General features: G+C 39.4%; 1 protein-coding gene across 1 annotated transcript in view; it reads right to left on the bottom strand.

Annotated features, from left to right (window-relative positions):
* The window catches only part of CNTNAP2 (contactin associated protein 2), a 2,322,964-nt gene that overhangs the window by 832,641 nt on the left and 1,475,116 nt on the right, over positions 1-15,207 (bottom strand). Inside the window, exon 14 of the mRNA XM_075062605.1 lies at positions 13,880-14,036. Within this exon, the coding sequence (XP_074918706.1) occupies positions 13,880-14,036 (157 nt within the window). The remainder of the gene's footprint in view (positions 1-13,879; positions 14,037-15,207) is intronic.

Raw genomic sequence — 15,207 nt, 5'->3', positions numbered from 1 at the left:
TACTACGCTCCCTGATTTTGATGCTAAATTTGAGAGTTTTGGGGTGCCCATTAATTTGTTGTCAGGGTTCAGACTAGGTTTTGCAAGTGGCCTTCCTCTTTAAAATAAAATACTACAGCATGCCATTTTAATAGCCTCCCCTCTCTCCCCAAACCAACAGTGTCACTACAGAGCTTGGTTGTCCTTTATTTTCGTGATGGCTTTTTGGAGAGCTAGGAATGAGTTGTACAAAGGGACAGTGGTAAGGAGGAACTTCAGTCTAATGACCACCTAGATGTGGGACAATATTTTGCACAGATGCTGTCAGAAAAGCTCATCAAATCCAGGGGAGTCAACTATATAAAATATATAATGTGTTTTTGGGTTTGTTTGGGAAGGTTATTTTGTTTCCATTCTCCCCATCACTCACTCATATCCAGAAAAAAAAAAAGAACAAACGGAGAAAACAAAGATATGAGCATTGGCCTGCTAAACTCAGGGTTGCGAGTTCAATCCTTGAGGGGGCCACTTAGGGATCTGGGGCAAAAATCAGCACTTGGTCCTGCTAGTGAAGGCAGGGGGCTGGACTCGATGACCTTTCAAGGTCCCTTCCAGTTCTAGGAGATAGGTATATCTCCAATTATCTTTGGCTTGATGGACTTTTCCAACTGCATTTCAGTTAGATATGACTGCAAACAATAATGACAATGAGAGCTGGCTGAAACTAGGATTTCTAGTTCCAATCTGAATATGTGACAGAGCTGCCTGGGAGCTTCAGATCCTCGAAGCTTGGGGTACCCATCCCTAGAGCAGTTCACACTGGAGCTTCCCCAGAGCCTGCTAGGTAAGCGGTTAGACCCCTGACTATGATTCAGTGAAAGTTCATCAAACGTGACTCACTTTTGTGAGAAATTTCAGGTTTGCCAAACTGGCATTTTCCAACGAAACACTGTTCTGTAGGAAAATTTTCAGCCAGCTCTACTGACAAACCAATAGTGACTGCAAAGCCCTGCTTGTATTCTGCCTCTGCCCTGCGCAAACAGGATGCCACATCTTCCATACGTCATCCACCAACTGTAAGAGTGATTCTACAAAGTCAGTGGACTTTTAAAAGTTAAGGGGAGCAAAACAACCACCTGTTTTCTTTGAAAGCTAAGTAGTGTTAAGCACTAGGTAAAATATATTGAGCTGTTGGGCACTGCCACTGATTTCATCTTCATCACAATGCACTGACAGCAAAGTCATTAATCTTTAAGTTAGTACAAATAAAAGTGGAAGGATCAGGAGAAATAATTGGTGGCTGAAAATTCTGCAGTGCACACTGCTTGGCATATTATGTCTTTCCTTGACTGGGGGTGACAGTAATGTAATTTATTCTTAAATTAAGACCATAGACATTTTATTGTTTAAAAATTCGGTATCATCTTAGGTGATGTATTGTGGGTATTGCTAGTGTTTGCCAATTGATTTTTATGCACTTCATTAAGTTTAATAAATTAAGAAAGAAAATAAACACTTTGGGGATAACATTTTATATTGTCTATACATATAGTAGCACCATTTCATATAATTAAACCCTGTTATATTAACTTAAGACTATCAAAACTTTTTAGCAATATTCAAAACTATATTGTGCATTTATATGGATAACAAGAATATGCAGCATTATAATAGCTAATGTTAGCAAATTCTGAAAGGGATTTTAATCCCATGCTTCAGGGTTTAACACAATCTCAAACTGTTAGAGACCAGGATGAGACCCACCATGGGGGAGGACAGATTATCCCCCTACTGCACGGTTCCTACATTTCTCCTGGGCAACATTTTTCAGATGAATATTTTATTTGCCGAAAAATAAGTTTTTGCTGAATCTTCTCTTCTTGATTCAGAGGAGGGATTTGAATCCATATCTCCTACCTCCCAGGTGAGTGTTTTAATCATGAAGCTAGAGTCATTCTTTCTCTTTCTCTATGGCCCAATGAATATTTATGTATTTATATAACGAGGAACAGCATCAACAGAAGAGACAGAGCAAACCACCCCAAAATTGCCTGCACTCTGGTAGTTAGGCTGCTCAACTCAGAAGAGGGAGATCTGAGTTCAATCCCCTGCTCCAGCAGGGAGATTCAAATATGGGTGTTTCACACCTCAAGCAAGTGCCTTAACCACTGAGCTAAAAGTTTATAAAAACACACATACACTCAGAGTTTTCTAGTCCAAAACAGATTCTTCCAATTTACTGACAAATGCCAAACATTTGTGGAAACAAACAAACGTTTTCCTCCTGACGTTTCCAAATCAATCAATCAATAAATAAATAAAATCACGTATTCTCCCAGTTCTACTTCCTACTGAAGCATCTGGTGCTAGTTTGTCTGAGACAGCGTACTGAACTGAAAGGACTGTCAAGTCTAATTCAGTTTTGCGATCTCTAGGTTCCTATGTTCTTAAAGTGTTTTGAAAAGTAACTCTGAAAAATGGCATTGTGGGGCCCATGCTTGTTATCTCTTAAATATTTCCAGAGCAAATTAGTTCAGTTTACAAGGACAACTGTTTTTTTTCCTCTAATTGCCGGCACTGAACACTCATTGAATTCAAAAGTCAAGGTGGATTTCTTCTCTGCTCAGTTATCATCAACAATCATCATACTTTAATAGTTTCTGCACATGGAGCATGGTAGACAATTCTGCTGATGATACAGGACCCAGAATAACATGCAGCTCCCTCACCCATAGCTCGTTAGACTCTGTAACGTTCACTGGGATGAGAACGAACAAAAGAAGCAGATATGGCTCTGGATACACAATACCGAGCAAGAAGGTGTTATTTAACAGAGTAATCAGGCTGCTGAGCAAACCCATGATAATTTAATTGTTTTCAATTTTCACAATTTGTTGTGTTTTTAATCTTGGAGAAGGCTCAGTTCCTGAAGTCTTTGCTGCCATAGGGTAGGAGCATACAATGAAGCTCTGCCTCAAATGTATTGGATCAGAGCTGAATAGCAACTAGTGTCAACATGTGATAAAAAGGCTGTGGGTCCATAGCTACAATCCCAAAATTGGATAACAACAATAGAGGGGAAAACAAACAGCAGGAATGTTTTGCTGCTTTTCACTGTGAACTTAATCCCTAAATGCCTAATGACCTGAAGCTCTATCACCTTGGGCTCTTGACCCTATCAGATTTCACACATGAAATGTGATTGAGCATTGTCAGCACTTGGATGGGACATCTAAGGAGAAAAAGGAGGAGCAGAAGAGAATGGTGTGGATGATTAGTGCTGCTCTTCCCTCTGAATTAGGACTGAATGAATACTCCCCTCCCCCCAAATGCTAACAAAAAGAATACATCTATTTCTGGGATGATGTCCTTCTCACTTCCTTAGAGCAACAAAAGAACCTTTAGTCACCATAATGGGTCAGGGGACATCACTTTCACAACTTATCTTACAAATTCTTAGGGAAGGAACTGTCTTTTTGGTGTGTGTTTATACAGCACCTAGCACAATGGGGTCTTAGGTGCTCCTGCATCACAAAGAATAGTAATTTGAAAGATGTTACTTCCCTTAGCAAATGGATTTGTTGCATGATTTTGGCATTGTGGCAAATTCTTATCATTCCTTGCTAACTGCCATCTCTTAGTCTCCTACTCAATCCCTGACTATCAGTAATGATAGCATTCAACTCTCACTTTCTGGGGAAGCAGAAAAGAGGCTGGAAATGCTCAGTGGTGACAGATAGCAGGAGAACTCCCAGAAAATTGAGATCTCTGTGGCTTTCTATTTCTGTAGAGGCTAGAGACAGGAGTAAATGAAATGGCTCCCCAAGGAATCCACACAACTTCAATAGGCCTAGCATTTACCCTTGGTGTACACCCAACCCACTGAACAGCTGGATATCAGATCCAAATTATGAAAAGTGCTGTATAAAAATAAATCACTACAGGTGGAGCTGGTACCACCACTTACTACGTTTTCCTAACACGTCCCATTATAAGACCCTGTTTGCAGTTGCTTAGAACTTTGCCAAACTTTTACCTTTTGTGCTGAAATTTCCCAGGCTGAGTGTATGCCTCAGGCTGATTTTATTTGGATGATATAGCCAAAATGGCTCAGCTGTTTCTGAGTACAGGGCACCAACAACCTTAATTCTAGCATTTCCTAACTTTTATGTGCTTGATTTTGCAACCAAGCATTCATGTAACTTCTTTTTCTGGGTAATTACATACAGGGAGACTGCTAAATGCTGACTGCATAACATAACAAGAAATGGAATTAGCTCCTTATCTTTTAGCACCAAAAATGAAAATGATAGTGTAGCAGAAAACTTGCAAAGTCACACCTGAGAAACTAGAATAAGGTTATTCAGTTGTGTGATAGGGAAAGAACAGCAATCAAGTCAATCAACTTCTCAGTTTCAAAAGATCTGGCTTATGATGTAAGCATAGCAAAGAAAATAAAAAACAGCACAGGTATTGCTATTTCAGGCTTTTATAAACTGAACTCTGTTTATACTGTTACTACTGTCCTCTGTTTTTTCTGGCCTGTCATTTTGAAAGATGACTTTATGATTCGGCATTTTCACAAAGTCCTAGTTTTCAAAGAAGTGGCCCAATTCTACAAAATTTCATCAATTTCTGGGAAACTGAGATTGATCATGCCCATATAATGCTGTGCAAAATATCAGGATATCGTAGATGTTAGTAGCTGATTATATAACACTGGAAAATGAAACAATGTGAAATGGATGGCTTGCACAATTGTACGTGGCTAATCTATGTATAAACATTCTTGATTTAGATGTGCAACTGGCCAAATTAGGTGCATAACATCTGTGTGTACAATTTGGATACTTTCATTTACAAATTAGCTACACGCAATTGTGCATGTTCATCACTGAAACTAGTCAATCTAGTTCTTTTGAATATATTTATATTTGTTTTCTTCAACTCTGCTTCTCCCAAGGATCTCAAAATGATTTTATAATCAGTGATTAATGACATTTCACCACAAAGGTGAGAAACTGCAGATACATATTACAGAACAGTCAACTAAGGCGGGGCTGTCACCCTTAACCTACTGTTATGGGAGGTTATGTAGACCAATCTCGACCCCATTCTCATTCACATAGCATCGGTGGAAACTACTGTAATTATAGACATGGAAAAGTAATGCTAGCAAAGTATCCAATGTATGTTAAGCCACTGGAAATGAGTAGGAGGAGCCAACACTATGACCAACAGTTCTCTGTGAACCACAAGCAGGTGCTCCACAGACCACAGTTTGGAAACCTCTGAATTAAAAGCTCAGGGTATATCTACACAGCAAAGATAAACCGTAGCTGGCCTGTGTCAACTGACTCAGCTTAGAGGGCTCGAGCTGCAGGGATGTGTGATTGCTGTGTAGACATCTAGATGCAGGCTGGATTCCAGGCTCTAGGATGCTGCAAGGTGGAAGGGTCCCAGGGCTCAGGCTCCAGACAAAGTCCAGAAGTCTACACAACAATGAAACAACCCTGTAGACTGACCCCACAAGCCTGAGTCAACTGGCATGGGCCAGTCAGGGGTTTTTCTTTGCTGTGTAGACATACTCCAAGTAGCTAAGGGTCAGATTTACAAAGATATTTGGGTGGCTGAAGATGCAAATAGGTGCTTAGTGGGATTTTCAAAAGTGACTATGGGTTTGTCTACATAGGGACACTCAGGAAAATGAATCAGAATTAACCAAAGGTGTGAATTTAAAGTGGATTAGTTAAACCACATCAAATCCCTATGGAAACACTTTTACTCAGAATTAAAGTGGCCTTAATTTGATTCACTTTACTTCATTCTCAAAGTGAATTAAAGCCACATTAATTCTGAACAAGAGTGTCCACCCAGAGATGTAATACTGTTTACTAATTCACTTTAAACGTGAATTCAGATTAATTTTCCTGAGTATCCTCAGGTAGACACACCTTAAATGAGTTTGGCTCTTAAGAACCACTGATTTCAATGCGTAGGAACTTTTGAAAATCCCATTAGGCAACTATTTGCATCTAAATACCTCTGAAAATCTGGCCGTAAGTGATTTGCCCAAGGTCAGACAGTGAGTCATTGACACAGCCATGAACAGAACCTGAATACCAGCACCCAGTCCCTAATCCATCCACTAACACACATCATGTGTAAACCTTAGCGATCTTTTATATCCTGTGAAACTTTCTTCCATGCCCTTGCTAAAGGGTAAACTAAAAGTTATTAAGTAAAGGAATGTTGTATGCTTTAGAGTGTCTGTCAAATACTTTACACAAATAAAAGAAAATTTTGCAAAGATACTGGAGGAAAAAGCTTTGATTTCCAAAGTGTGACTGAGGATAAACAAGAAAATTAGGCTGTCTGCAGCCACTTGATTTATTCCCAGAGTCAAGAGCACCGATGATAAAGTGGTCTCGAATTACTTCATCAACAATTTACTTTTGCTTTAGTGACATCCCAGTGTTATTTCCCTTCATTTGTTCCCTAATACTGACATTTGTCTGATTCATTGTTAGTTTGGAAACCACCACTTTTCTTATAGCTATTACCCACACCTCTCCAATCCTGGCTCTAATTCTTCTTGGTTGCTACTCTCGTCTTCCTCAAGACCACCAAACACTTCTCAAAAGATCAGCATCCCAATCAATACTCATCAACCCTACTCACGCTATACCTGTCTGTAATGACTGTACTATATGTGCATTGTACTGCACTAACTCATACTGTCATCTTATATAATATGATGATGGCTGCTATTCAAAACCAACAAACTAACCCTCCTAGTAGCTTCTGGGTTAGGTACTTAGTTACTTGTTTAGTACAGCTTGTCTAACTCTGCAGTGACATGATACCATATAAATAATAATAGTGTTTGGTATAAGAAATGTAATGCTTTTAACCTAACAATATGCAATCTAGGCAAGCTCTGTCTAGCAGTTGCTTAAGGAAGCACTTGATGCAGACAACAGTAGCAAATGATTTTACAGGGTAGGCAGACTGTTTATCCTCCTGAGACCAAGGCTCAATCTTGTCATTAAGCATTGACTATAAGCTCTTGAATGAGTGACCTTTGTTAGATCAAGCAAGCTGAACCCTTTTCATGCAATCTGGTTCACTTATATAAAGCGTAATTTCATAGCAGGCACGAATAATAGGTACTTCACTGAGATCAATGTTAACTTAATTAAAGCTGAAGGTGAAGCACTTGCAACTCTATCCTTTTTCTGTTTTTCTCTCCTTGTGCAGCACTGCCACCTTTATTATTACTTAATATTTATACTGCAATAGCATTCAGAGATCTCAGTCCCTACTGAGACTCCATTGTGCTAGGCACTGCACAAACACATATGAAGATACAATCCCTGTGCCATACAGCTTTTGTGCTATGATCAGTCTTGAAAGGATTCGATTTTTATTAGTAAATATCAATGTCAATTTCACCAAACACACAAACACTGATGAAAAATGAGGCAAAGAAAGAAAAATGTTGCTTGAGAACTTATTAGAGTTTGATCAAGGGATATTTACTTAGTATATTTTAACATGTGAGGTTGAGAATTTGTGTTTTAATAGTTAGAAGCTTTAACTTGTTGAATCTGATTGTCTACTGTCATTAAGTGGTTTTTGCCTGACTCTTCCGTCCTATAATTTCCGACAACTATGAAAATGTAAATTGATAAAAATCAGAAAAAATGCTTAAAAATAAATTGTCAAAATCAAAATAAAAATTAAATGCTACCAAGCCTAGCTATGATCCATTGTTATAGCCACTGACCACTAGGGGCTGCTTTTATGAGCACAATTATGTCTGCTGAACCCACAGCCAAACTATCTACTGTCTTCTTTGCCATCTCTTCTGCTGCACTTAGATGGAGAGAAAGATGGGGCAAGCGCTGCATGACTGACAAGAAGAACCTATCTGCACAGCAGAAGTGATGATGTAAGGACTGGCCAAAGCAGGAGAGGAGCTGTAAGTGGCCTGCCCACCCACTTCAGCTTCTGCAAAGTAGCAAAGCTGGGGTAAACTGCCAGGCAGCACTTGTTCATTTGCTTTCCTTTGGGTGGCTGCATCATGCTTTTTCCTGCTCCTGTGAACAGGCTTCCCACACTGTCTCAAAGGTGAGTGTGCGCTTCTGTGAACAGGTTTCTCATACTGTCTCAAAGGCTGAGGAGGTGTGTGTGTTTGTGTGACTTTCTCCTTTGTGTTGCTCTAATGGCATTGTTTGTGATGTCATCACAGCAGCATGTCTGAACCCAGGAGGTGCAAACAGAGGTTGCAAAATAGGGAATAAAATATAACCATCCACAACATTCAGTTTGAGTGCTTTCTAAAACCCCAATTGGGAGTCTACAATCCACCCAAGTTTACAGTCCACAGAGAATCACTCTTTTATTTCATGCACTTAGGAGCGTCACCTGCTGTCTGAAGTGCAAGCAACAATAAAACAAATCCAAAGCAGCATCTAAATTCACTGCTGGGTTTAAATTTATATATTTTAAGGTCTAGAACTTTTAAACTATTAATGAGCTTCACATGTAAACCACAAGTGTTAAGCTATCTTGCAAACAGTTATTCAGCTCACTATAGCAGATGATCATGATGCTCCCTTCTGATCTTGAAGTCTAAGAGTCTACACATCATTACAGCTTTACGACTAATCCTAACTATGCATTTATTTATTTAGGTTAGCCAGGCCCCACTACATCCATATAGCCACTGTAGATAACTTTATGTCCTATTTTACATCTTCTGAAGTCTTCAGTTCATTTATGTGGTTCACACTGTTCATTTCTCCTACTCTTGCTTTATAAGCTAATTTTTAGTGCTTCTAAAAACATTAACACAGAAATCATCCAGGTTTAGGAGGTATCAGGGCTATGACACAAAATGAAAGCAGAGAAAATCAGAGTTAGCTCTTAAAGTCCACAGGTACCTTGTCTAGCGCATATAGAGGGCATTGCACACACTACCCTTTGAACATCACTGTATAGCGGGTACAGTACATTAAAGACTCTACGCTATTTAAGATAATGTTTTCACCTCTTAGCTCAGAGAGCCAAGAAGAGCACACAAAAGAATATTAAGGTTCCAAAGTTAAGCACTCAAAACTTAAGAAACGTGAGAATTATGGTTGCCCAAGCAATTTTACGTATGTATTATGATAGTCTTTAATTGCATCGTTACATAGTTTTTTCTCCCAGGACCTTTGCCGCATTCAGTGCACAGGATGGACCATGCTCCTTCAGCGAGAAGCTATTAAATAGTTTATCTTTATTGTTCAGTGGTCTTATTTACTGCACGCTATTCAAATCCTGCTCCGAATACAGAATACTTAAATTTCCTTGTGGGCTTTTCTATGGTGCTCATCATTATAGTATCTGAGTGCTTCACAAACATGAATTAATTTATTTTCACAACATCCCTGTGCCCCTCCTACAGTTGGGGAACAGAGAAATTAAGGTAAAATAGTGTTCATTAATTCTGAGCACCCAGTTTGAGGTACATTGGATCTGACTTTTCAGAGTACTTAGCATTATATAGCACTTTCTATATTCAAAGTACAACTCCCATTGACTTCATACATAGCTGAGTCTGTAAATCAGACCCCCATGTCTTAAATTGGGGATCCAGAAAAGGAAGAACACACAATTATTGACAATTTGTGAAAAGTTTGGTTGAAGTAACTTTCCCAGCATCACATAGGAAGCTCTGTGGCAGAGGCAGGGATAGAATCCAGTTCTCCATGGCAGCATTCAATGACATTAACCATGAGATGGTCCTTCCTCTTTCTGCAATCCCCTGCCTCATTCACTACACACCTTCCAACTTCTGCAACAAACAAGACAGGGGTCCTAAAGGCAACCTGCTCCTTTACTATACATCCCAGAACAGGTCCATCATGAACAATGAATCCTATACAAAAATATAGTATATAATCATGTAATTGAAAACTTCATGATGCACATGCACAAGGGTGACAAACTAAGGTTTCAAAGGCTCTCTTAATTCTGGCATTTCCTACATTTTGAGTAGTTAACTTTGTAATCTTAATATTCTTTTAATTAAGTTTGTGTGTGTGTGTAACTTCTCAGTAGTTGGGGTTTTTTTTTTTTAAAAAAAGGCAAACTGAAAAAACTCCCCAGAAATTCCATGATGTGACATCATATTGATACCCACATGGTTCATCAGCAAGACAAGAATCTTTAAATCCACCACACAGACCTCTGCCTTTTGAGTTAATAGAGGAACTGGTAGGAGTACTATGTTATCATCCTCTGGGTGGATGCAATGAGATACTTTGTCAGTGGATTTCACATGTATTTTATTGACTGCATGGGAATAGCGAGACTCTGGAATCTTAGGTTCCATTGCAGCCTCTGGAGAGAAGCATGTGCTGTGACTCTTCTACTTGTTCCCCCTTGTGTCCCATTCTGTCCAACCTATCCCTACCCCAGTCCTGTCTCTTTCCCATCCCCGGAACATCACACAAGTCTCATTCTTTTTGCCTAATTAATCCCAATCTTCACTCTTCAGGCTTTGCATCCCAGCCCCAGTGCCCTTGCCCCACCACACTTAGTCTTCCACTCTGGACTCTCCTTCTGAGGCCCAGTCTCTCCCAGTAATTGCATGTCTCTCCATCCTCCTAAGCTCCTTGTCCAGCTGAGCCCAGCTTTCCCATCCTGGCTCCTCATCCAATCTGTCTTTCCTCTTCTCCTTCAGCTTCCAGTCATCCCCCCAGCCTCAGTTTCCCTTTTTCCTGGCTCCTTGTTCAAGTCTCTCTCCCCAATTACAGCCATTAGTGCCAAAATTCGAAAGTACTGCTGCAGACACTGATGCAGGAAAGTCCCAACTCAGGCAGCAGCTTTGCTACCTGCAACTGAAAGTTGAACAATGATGCTCTGGGGACCCCTGTTAACAATCTATCACCACTAAATTGAATGGATGGTTGGGGTGATCTCCAGATACTGCTAAATCATCCTGGTCTGAGATGTCTCATCCCTGAGCCTCAGCCCGGAGGCTCAACAAAATACTTCTGAAAAGCAAATGTTTTGACTTTGGCATGGATTAAATGGCACGAAAAGATGTGCATTAAAAAAAAACAAAATCTAGGGACATTGCCTCTAGTCTCACCTTCTAGAACTTCATCCCTGCTTCTGATTACACACATTGAACATTATACTATAATAGATAATTGGAAGAGTTCCCATAAAAAATAATCGTAACTGTTTCCAACAAAGTGCAGCTTGCTTGTCAAATGGTGTTGTCTCTTTCCTTGGTTACGGTTATAAATAAATAATTTGTTTCATATTGGAAACAAAATGAATAAAATCCACCACTCTGTACCCTTGGCACACACGCTAATGGGGAGGAGAGTGAGATTTTGTGGGAGCCCTTCTGAAATATGCCAAAAACTCCAACTATCACTGGATTTGAGGAAAGGAGGCCGCAAGTGAAGGCCAATAGTCAGTTATTTCCCTGCACATTTCCTTCAAAGCAAATGATGCATTAGTTAATATACTGTACAGTACATGGAAACCGCTATACATGGATACACTGTCATTGCCTCGAGCAAAGAAAAAGCACAGATGTCCGAAATTGCATCATTTTCCTTATTATGACAATATGTTCCTTGGGTCATTACCATAGCTCTCTGCTACTACACTGGAACATATAGCTGGTGTTCCAGTCAGTGTCCCCTGCATGACTTGCTATTTTTTTTCCCTCTGTGTAATCCTAGCTCCTCAGCTCTGCATCATATCCTGATTACTATCTCTGTCTACTATTGACTTCTTTCTTTATCTCTGTAGTGTTCTATTGCTCATCCTGTAACATGCCTCACACCATATTACCCCACCATTTCCTAAGCTTGTTATGAAACCAGTATTTCTTTGTTTGATTTTTTTCCCCCATCCTAGAATATCATTCTTGCAGATCCTACAAATATTCCTCTAACAGTCCCATTGTGTATTTTTCATACTTCGTTCCCATATTTATGCCGGCCGTTTCATGTCACCATTTATGAATATTCCGATGAATTACTAAATTAAATGAACTACTGATTCAAATACCAACAAGTAACTACCAATGTAACATATGCTCATAAAAGAAAGAATATTATTGATTACTGAATATTCCAAGACATGACAGAAGAGAGAAACAATTATACTCAAACTTCTTAACTATAAAAAAAGAGGGAAGAAAAGTCCCTTAGGTTAGACCAAGATTCATCCTGCCTATAAAGAAAATAAGTTTTCTTGATGTTATTTATTGTAAAGCATCACTATAAAAAGCAAAAGGAAGCGGTGTGAAAAACAAAATCTGTAAACAGAGAGATCAAATTCGTAGACAGAGATTTTAAATTCAAACATGCTATGCCAAATGTTACTGCCAACTCTTCCTATGTTTTTAGAAAGATTCAGTAAAAACAGTTTAGCTGCTTCCAAGAACAAGTTTAGGGAAACACATGTTGTTTTGCTAATGATAATATATACTGAGGCTAAGTAGGGCTTTCCCTACAATTGTTCTTCCTACAGAGGAACAATTATTCACTACAAAACTCCGATCCGATGTTAGCACCATGCAGCCTGTGTACTGAATGAAGCAGGAATCCTGTAGGAAAAAGAGTATGTTATGAAGTAATTAAAAACCATCATAACAGATCTGCCCAAGGAGGATGAATGAAGGTTATGGGTTTTCCTAACTTATGAGTAAGGCTCAGATTTTGCAATGGATATTTTTAGTAAAAATCACAGACAGGTCATGGGCAATAAGCAAAAATTCATGGAAGCCTGTGATCTGTCTGTGATTTTTACTAAAAATATCCCTGACAAAATGGGGAGGGAGAAGCACTCACTGTACCTGAGCCGCTGCGGGTGTGGCCCCTGCCACCTCTCACAGCTTGACATGGGGGGGGGGGGACTCCTGCCACCTGCAAGTGGGAGCTCCAGGGTCCCCCTGCTACCCTTAGTAGCTAGGAGGTCCGGGGTCTGCACACGGGGATTGGGAGCTTCATGGTCCCCCTACTGCCCATGGGGACTGGGAGCTCTGGGGTCCCCCTGCTGCTGGCAGTTAGGAGTGGCTGGTGGCCCACCCCGCTGGCCCAGTGGCTGAGATCTGTGGGGCTGCTTGCTGACAGCTCCAGCCCCAGGGCAGAAAATATCACGGAGGTCTCTAGAAGTCACAGATTCTGTGACTTCCATGACCTCCATGATATAATCACAGCCTTACTTATGAGTGTTTGACTTTGTAATTTTAGCCTTTTTCAAGGGAGTTTGTTTTTATACAATAGACATGCATGTTGCTTAGGTACCATGGAGTCTGACATTATAGAAATAGAACAGCCAGCCAGCCAGGTATTTTGGAATAGTGATGGTCCCCAAAAGATCTGTATTTATATTTTACAAACAAACAAACACACACATATATAAAAATACCTCTCACAGCCAGGCCAATAAATATAAAAGTTATTAAGAGAGATTGGCCATTCTCCTCCTGAATTGCACAGTATTACCATATCATGTGGAATCTTACTGTGTCATTAACCACATGGCTGTTGGATAACAAATACAGCCAAATGTGCATCATAAAAGTTTTCTAAATTACTGAACTTTATGATGCAGAAAATAAAGACTCTAACCATAGAAGAAGCCACCCAAGGTCTACTTATTACTGACAAGGGCAAATTGATTCAGAAAAAAATAATAGTAAGGAAGCAGGGAACCAGTGGCTTGAAGCTATTTGAATTCAGCATAGTAAAGAATGAGTTAACAAACTGAAACAATTTAAGAGTATCAGATTTCACAAAAACCATTTAAGAAGTGAGGGGTAAGACCATAGGACCATGACTAGCCAGAGTTTTGGTAATAGTTTTAACAACCCACTTACCATTGTTTAGCATCAGCATCACAGTTGCAATAGTATTTGGGATCAGTACAATTGCGTTCAATGCCACAGGCACATTTCTGAATGCCAGGTCCAGAGCCACCCCAATAGTAGTGCTTCTCATTGGCTTTTCCAACCCACCAGGTGTATGGATTCCCATCTGCAAAGAATAAGAATGGAGGATTAGATGCATCAAAGTCATAGGGGTCCACAATGCCACACAGCTGGATACAATTGTCTAATATGTAAGTGGTGCTAACACCACACAGGTGGAAAGTCATTTTGCGCAGTAAAAAAGCAACATATCCATCATAAATGAACAGACATTCCACTGCAATTTAAAGGACACTGTCAGATTAAACCAAAAATTTTTATCTGTACCCATACCACCTTCTATTATACAACAGGAAACTTTTAAAATCTATTTTGCTTTTTGCTATTTATGCTCTTTATTTTTATTGTATAAAGTAAGAACAGTTAAACAGGCTGGAAGGGTTCATGTCAATCTCAAATTCCAGTTCTTATGCATTAGATAGATGATGCAATATCTGGGCTTCAGCTACTGTAGAGAAATATGTATTTGTTTTTGTTTTGTTTTAAAAATAACACCTCACTGGAAACTAATTTGTTTTCGCTGAAAAACAAACACCTACACTATCCAGTGACTATTTAGCCAAAACCAAATTTTAAATAGGTGTTACTGGACTCCTGTAAGACACAAATCAGTTAAAAAGTCAGTCTTTGCAAGGAGATGTCAACCCTCCCCAGCTTTTCCATTGCATAGACCCAGTCCTGTGATATATTTACCCTACTTGGCACAAAGTCTGTAACCTTAAATTTTCCCATATTACTGTACATTTCCGCATAATATTGTTGGACAACCGAACCCACTTCTCTCAGATGAAGAGAACCCATTCTACTCTAAAGTGAAAAGTATTCTTAGCAGAGATGACCCTGTTCAAGGTCCCAATTCGGCAAAATACTTAAGTATGCACTTTAAGGCATGTGAATAATTCTATAGACTTCAGAGAGTTCCATCCATTGATTTCATCCAAGCTACAACAGTATCATAGAACTTGGTTTACATAACTACTATTTAAGAGAAAATATTCCTGCCAGTAATGTACCATAAACAATATTTTCAACTTAAATGAAATGAGGCCACTTCTAAGTATTTTACTTATTAAACTTTTCAAAAGTAAAATCCTCCTTAATGTTCCATGAAGTGTTTCTTCTTAGAAATATAACTGAAATGTTTTAATCGTTTAATTGTTGTGCTTTGCAGACATGCATGTACAAGCTGAAACGGCATCCATAACCCTAAAAACATT

This window comes from Chelonoidis abingdonii, chromosome 2 (assembly GCF_003597395.2).
Source record: "Chelonoidis abingdonii isolate Lonesome George chromosome 2, CheloAbing_2.0, whole genome shotgun sequence".
NCBI lineage: Eukaryota > Metazoa > Chordata > Testudines > Testudinidae > Chelonoidis > Chelonoidis abingdonii.
The sequence above is the reverse complement of the archived record's forward strand: the minus strand, read 5'-3'. Positions and strand labels throughout refer to the sequence as shown.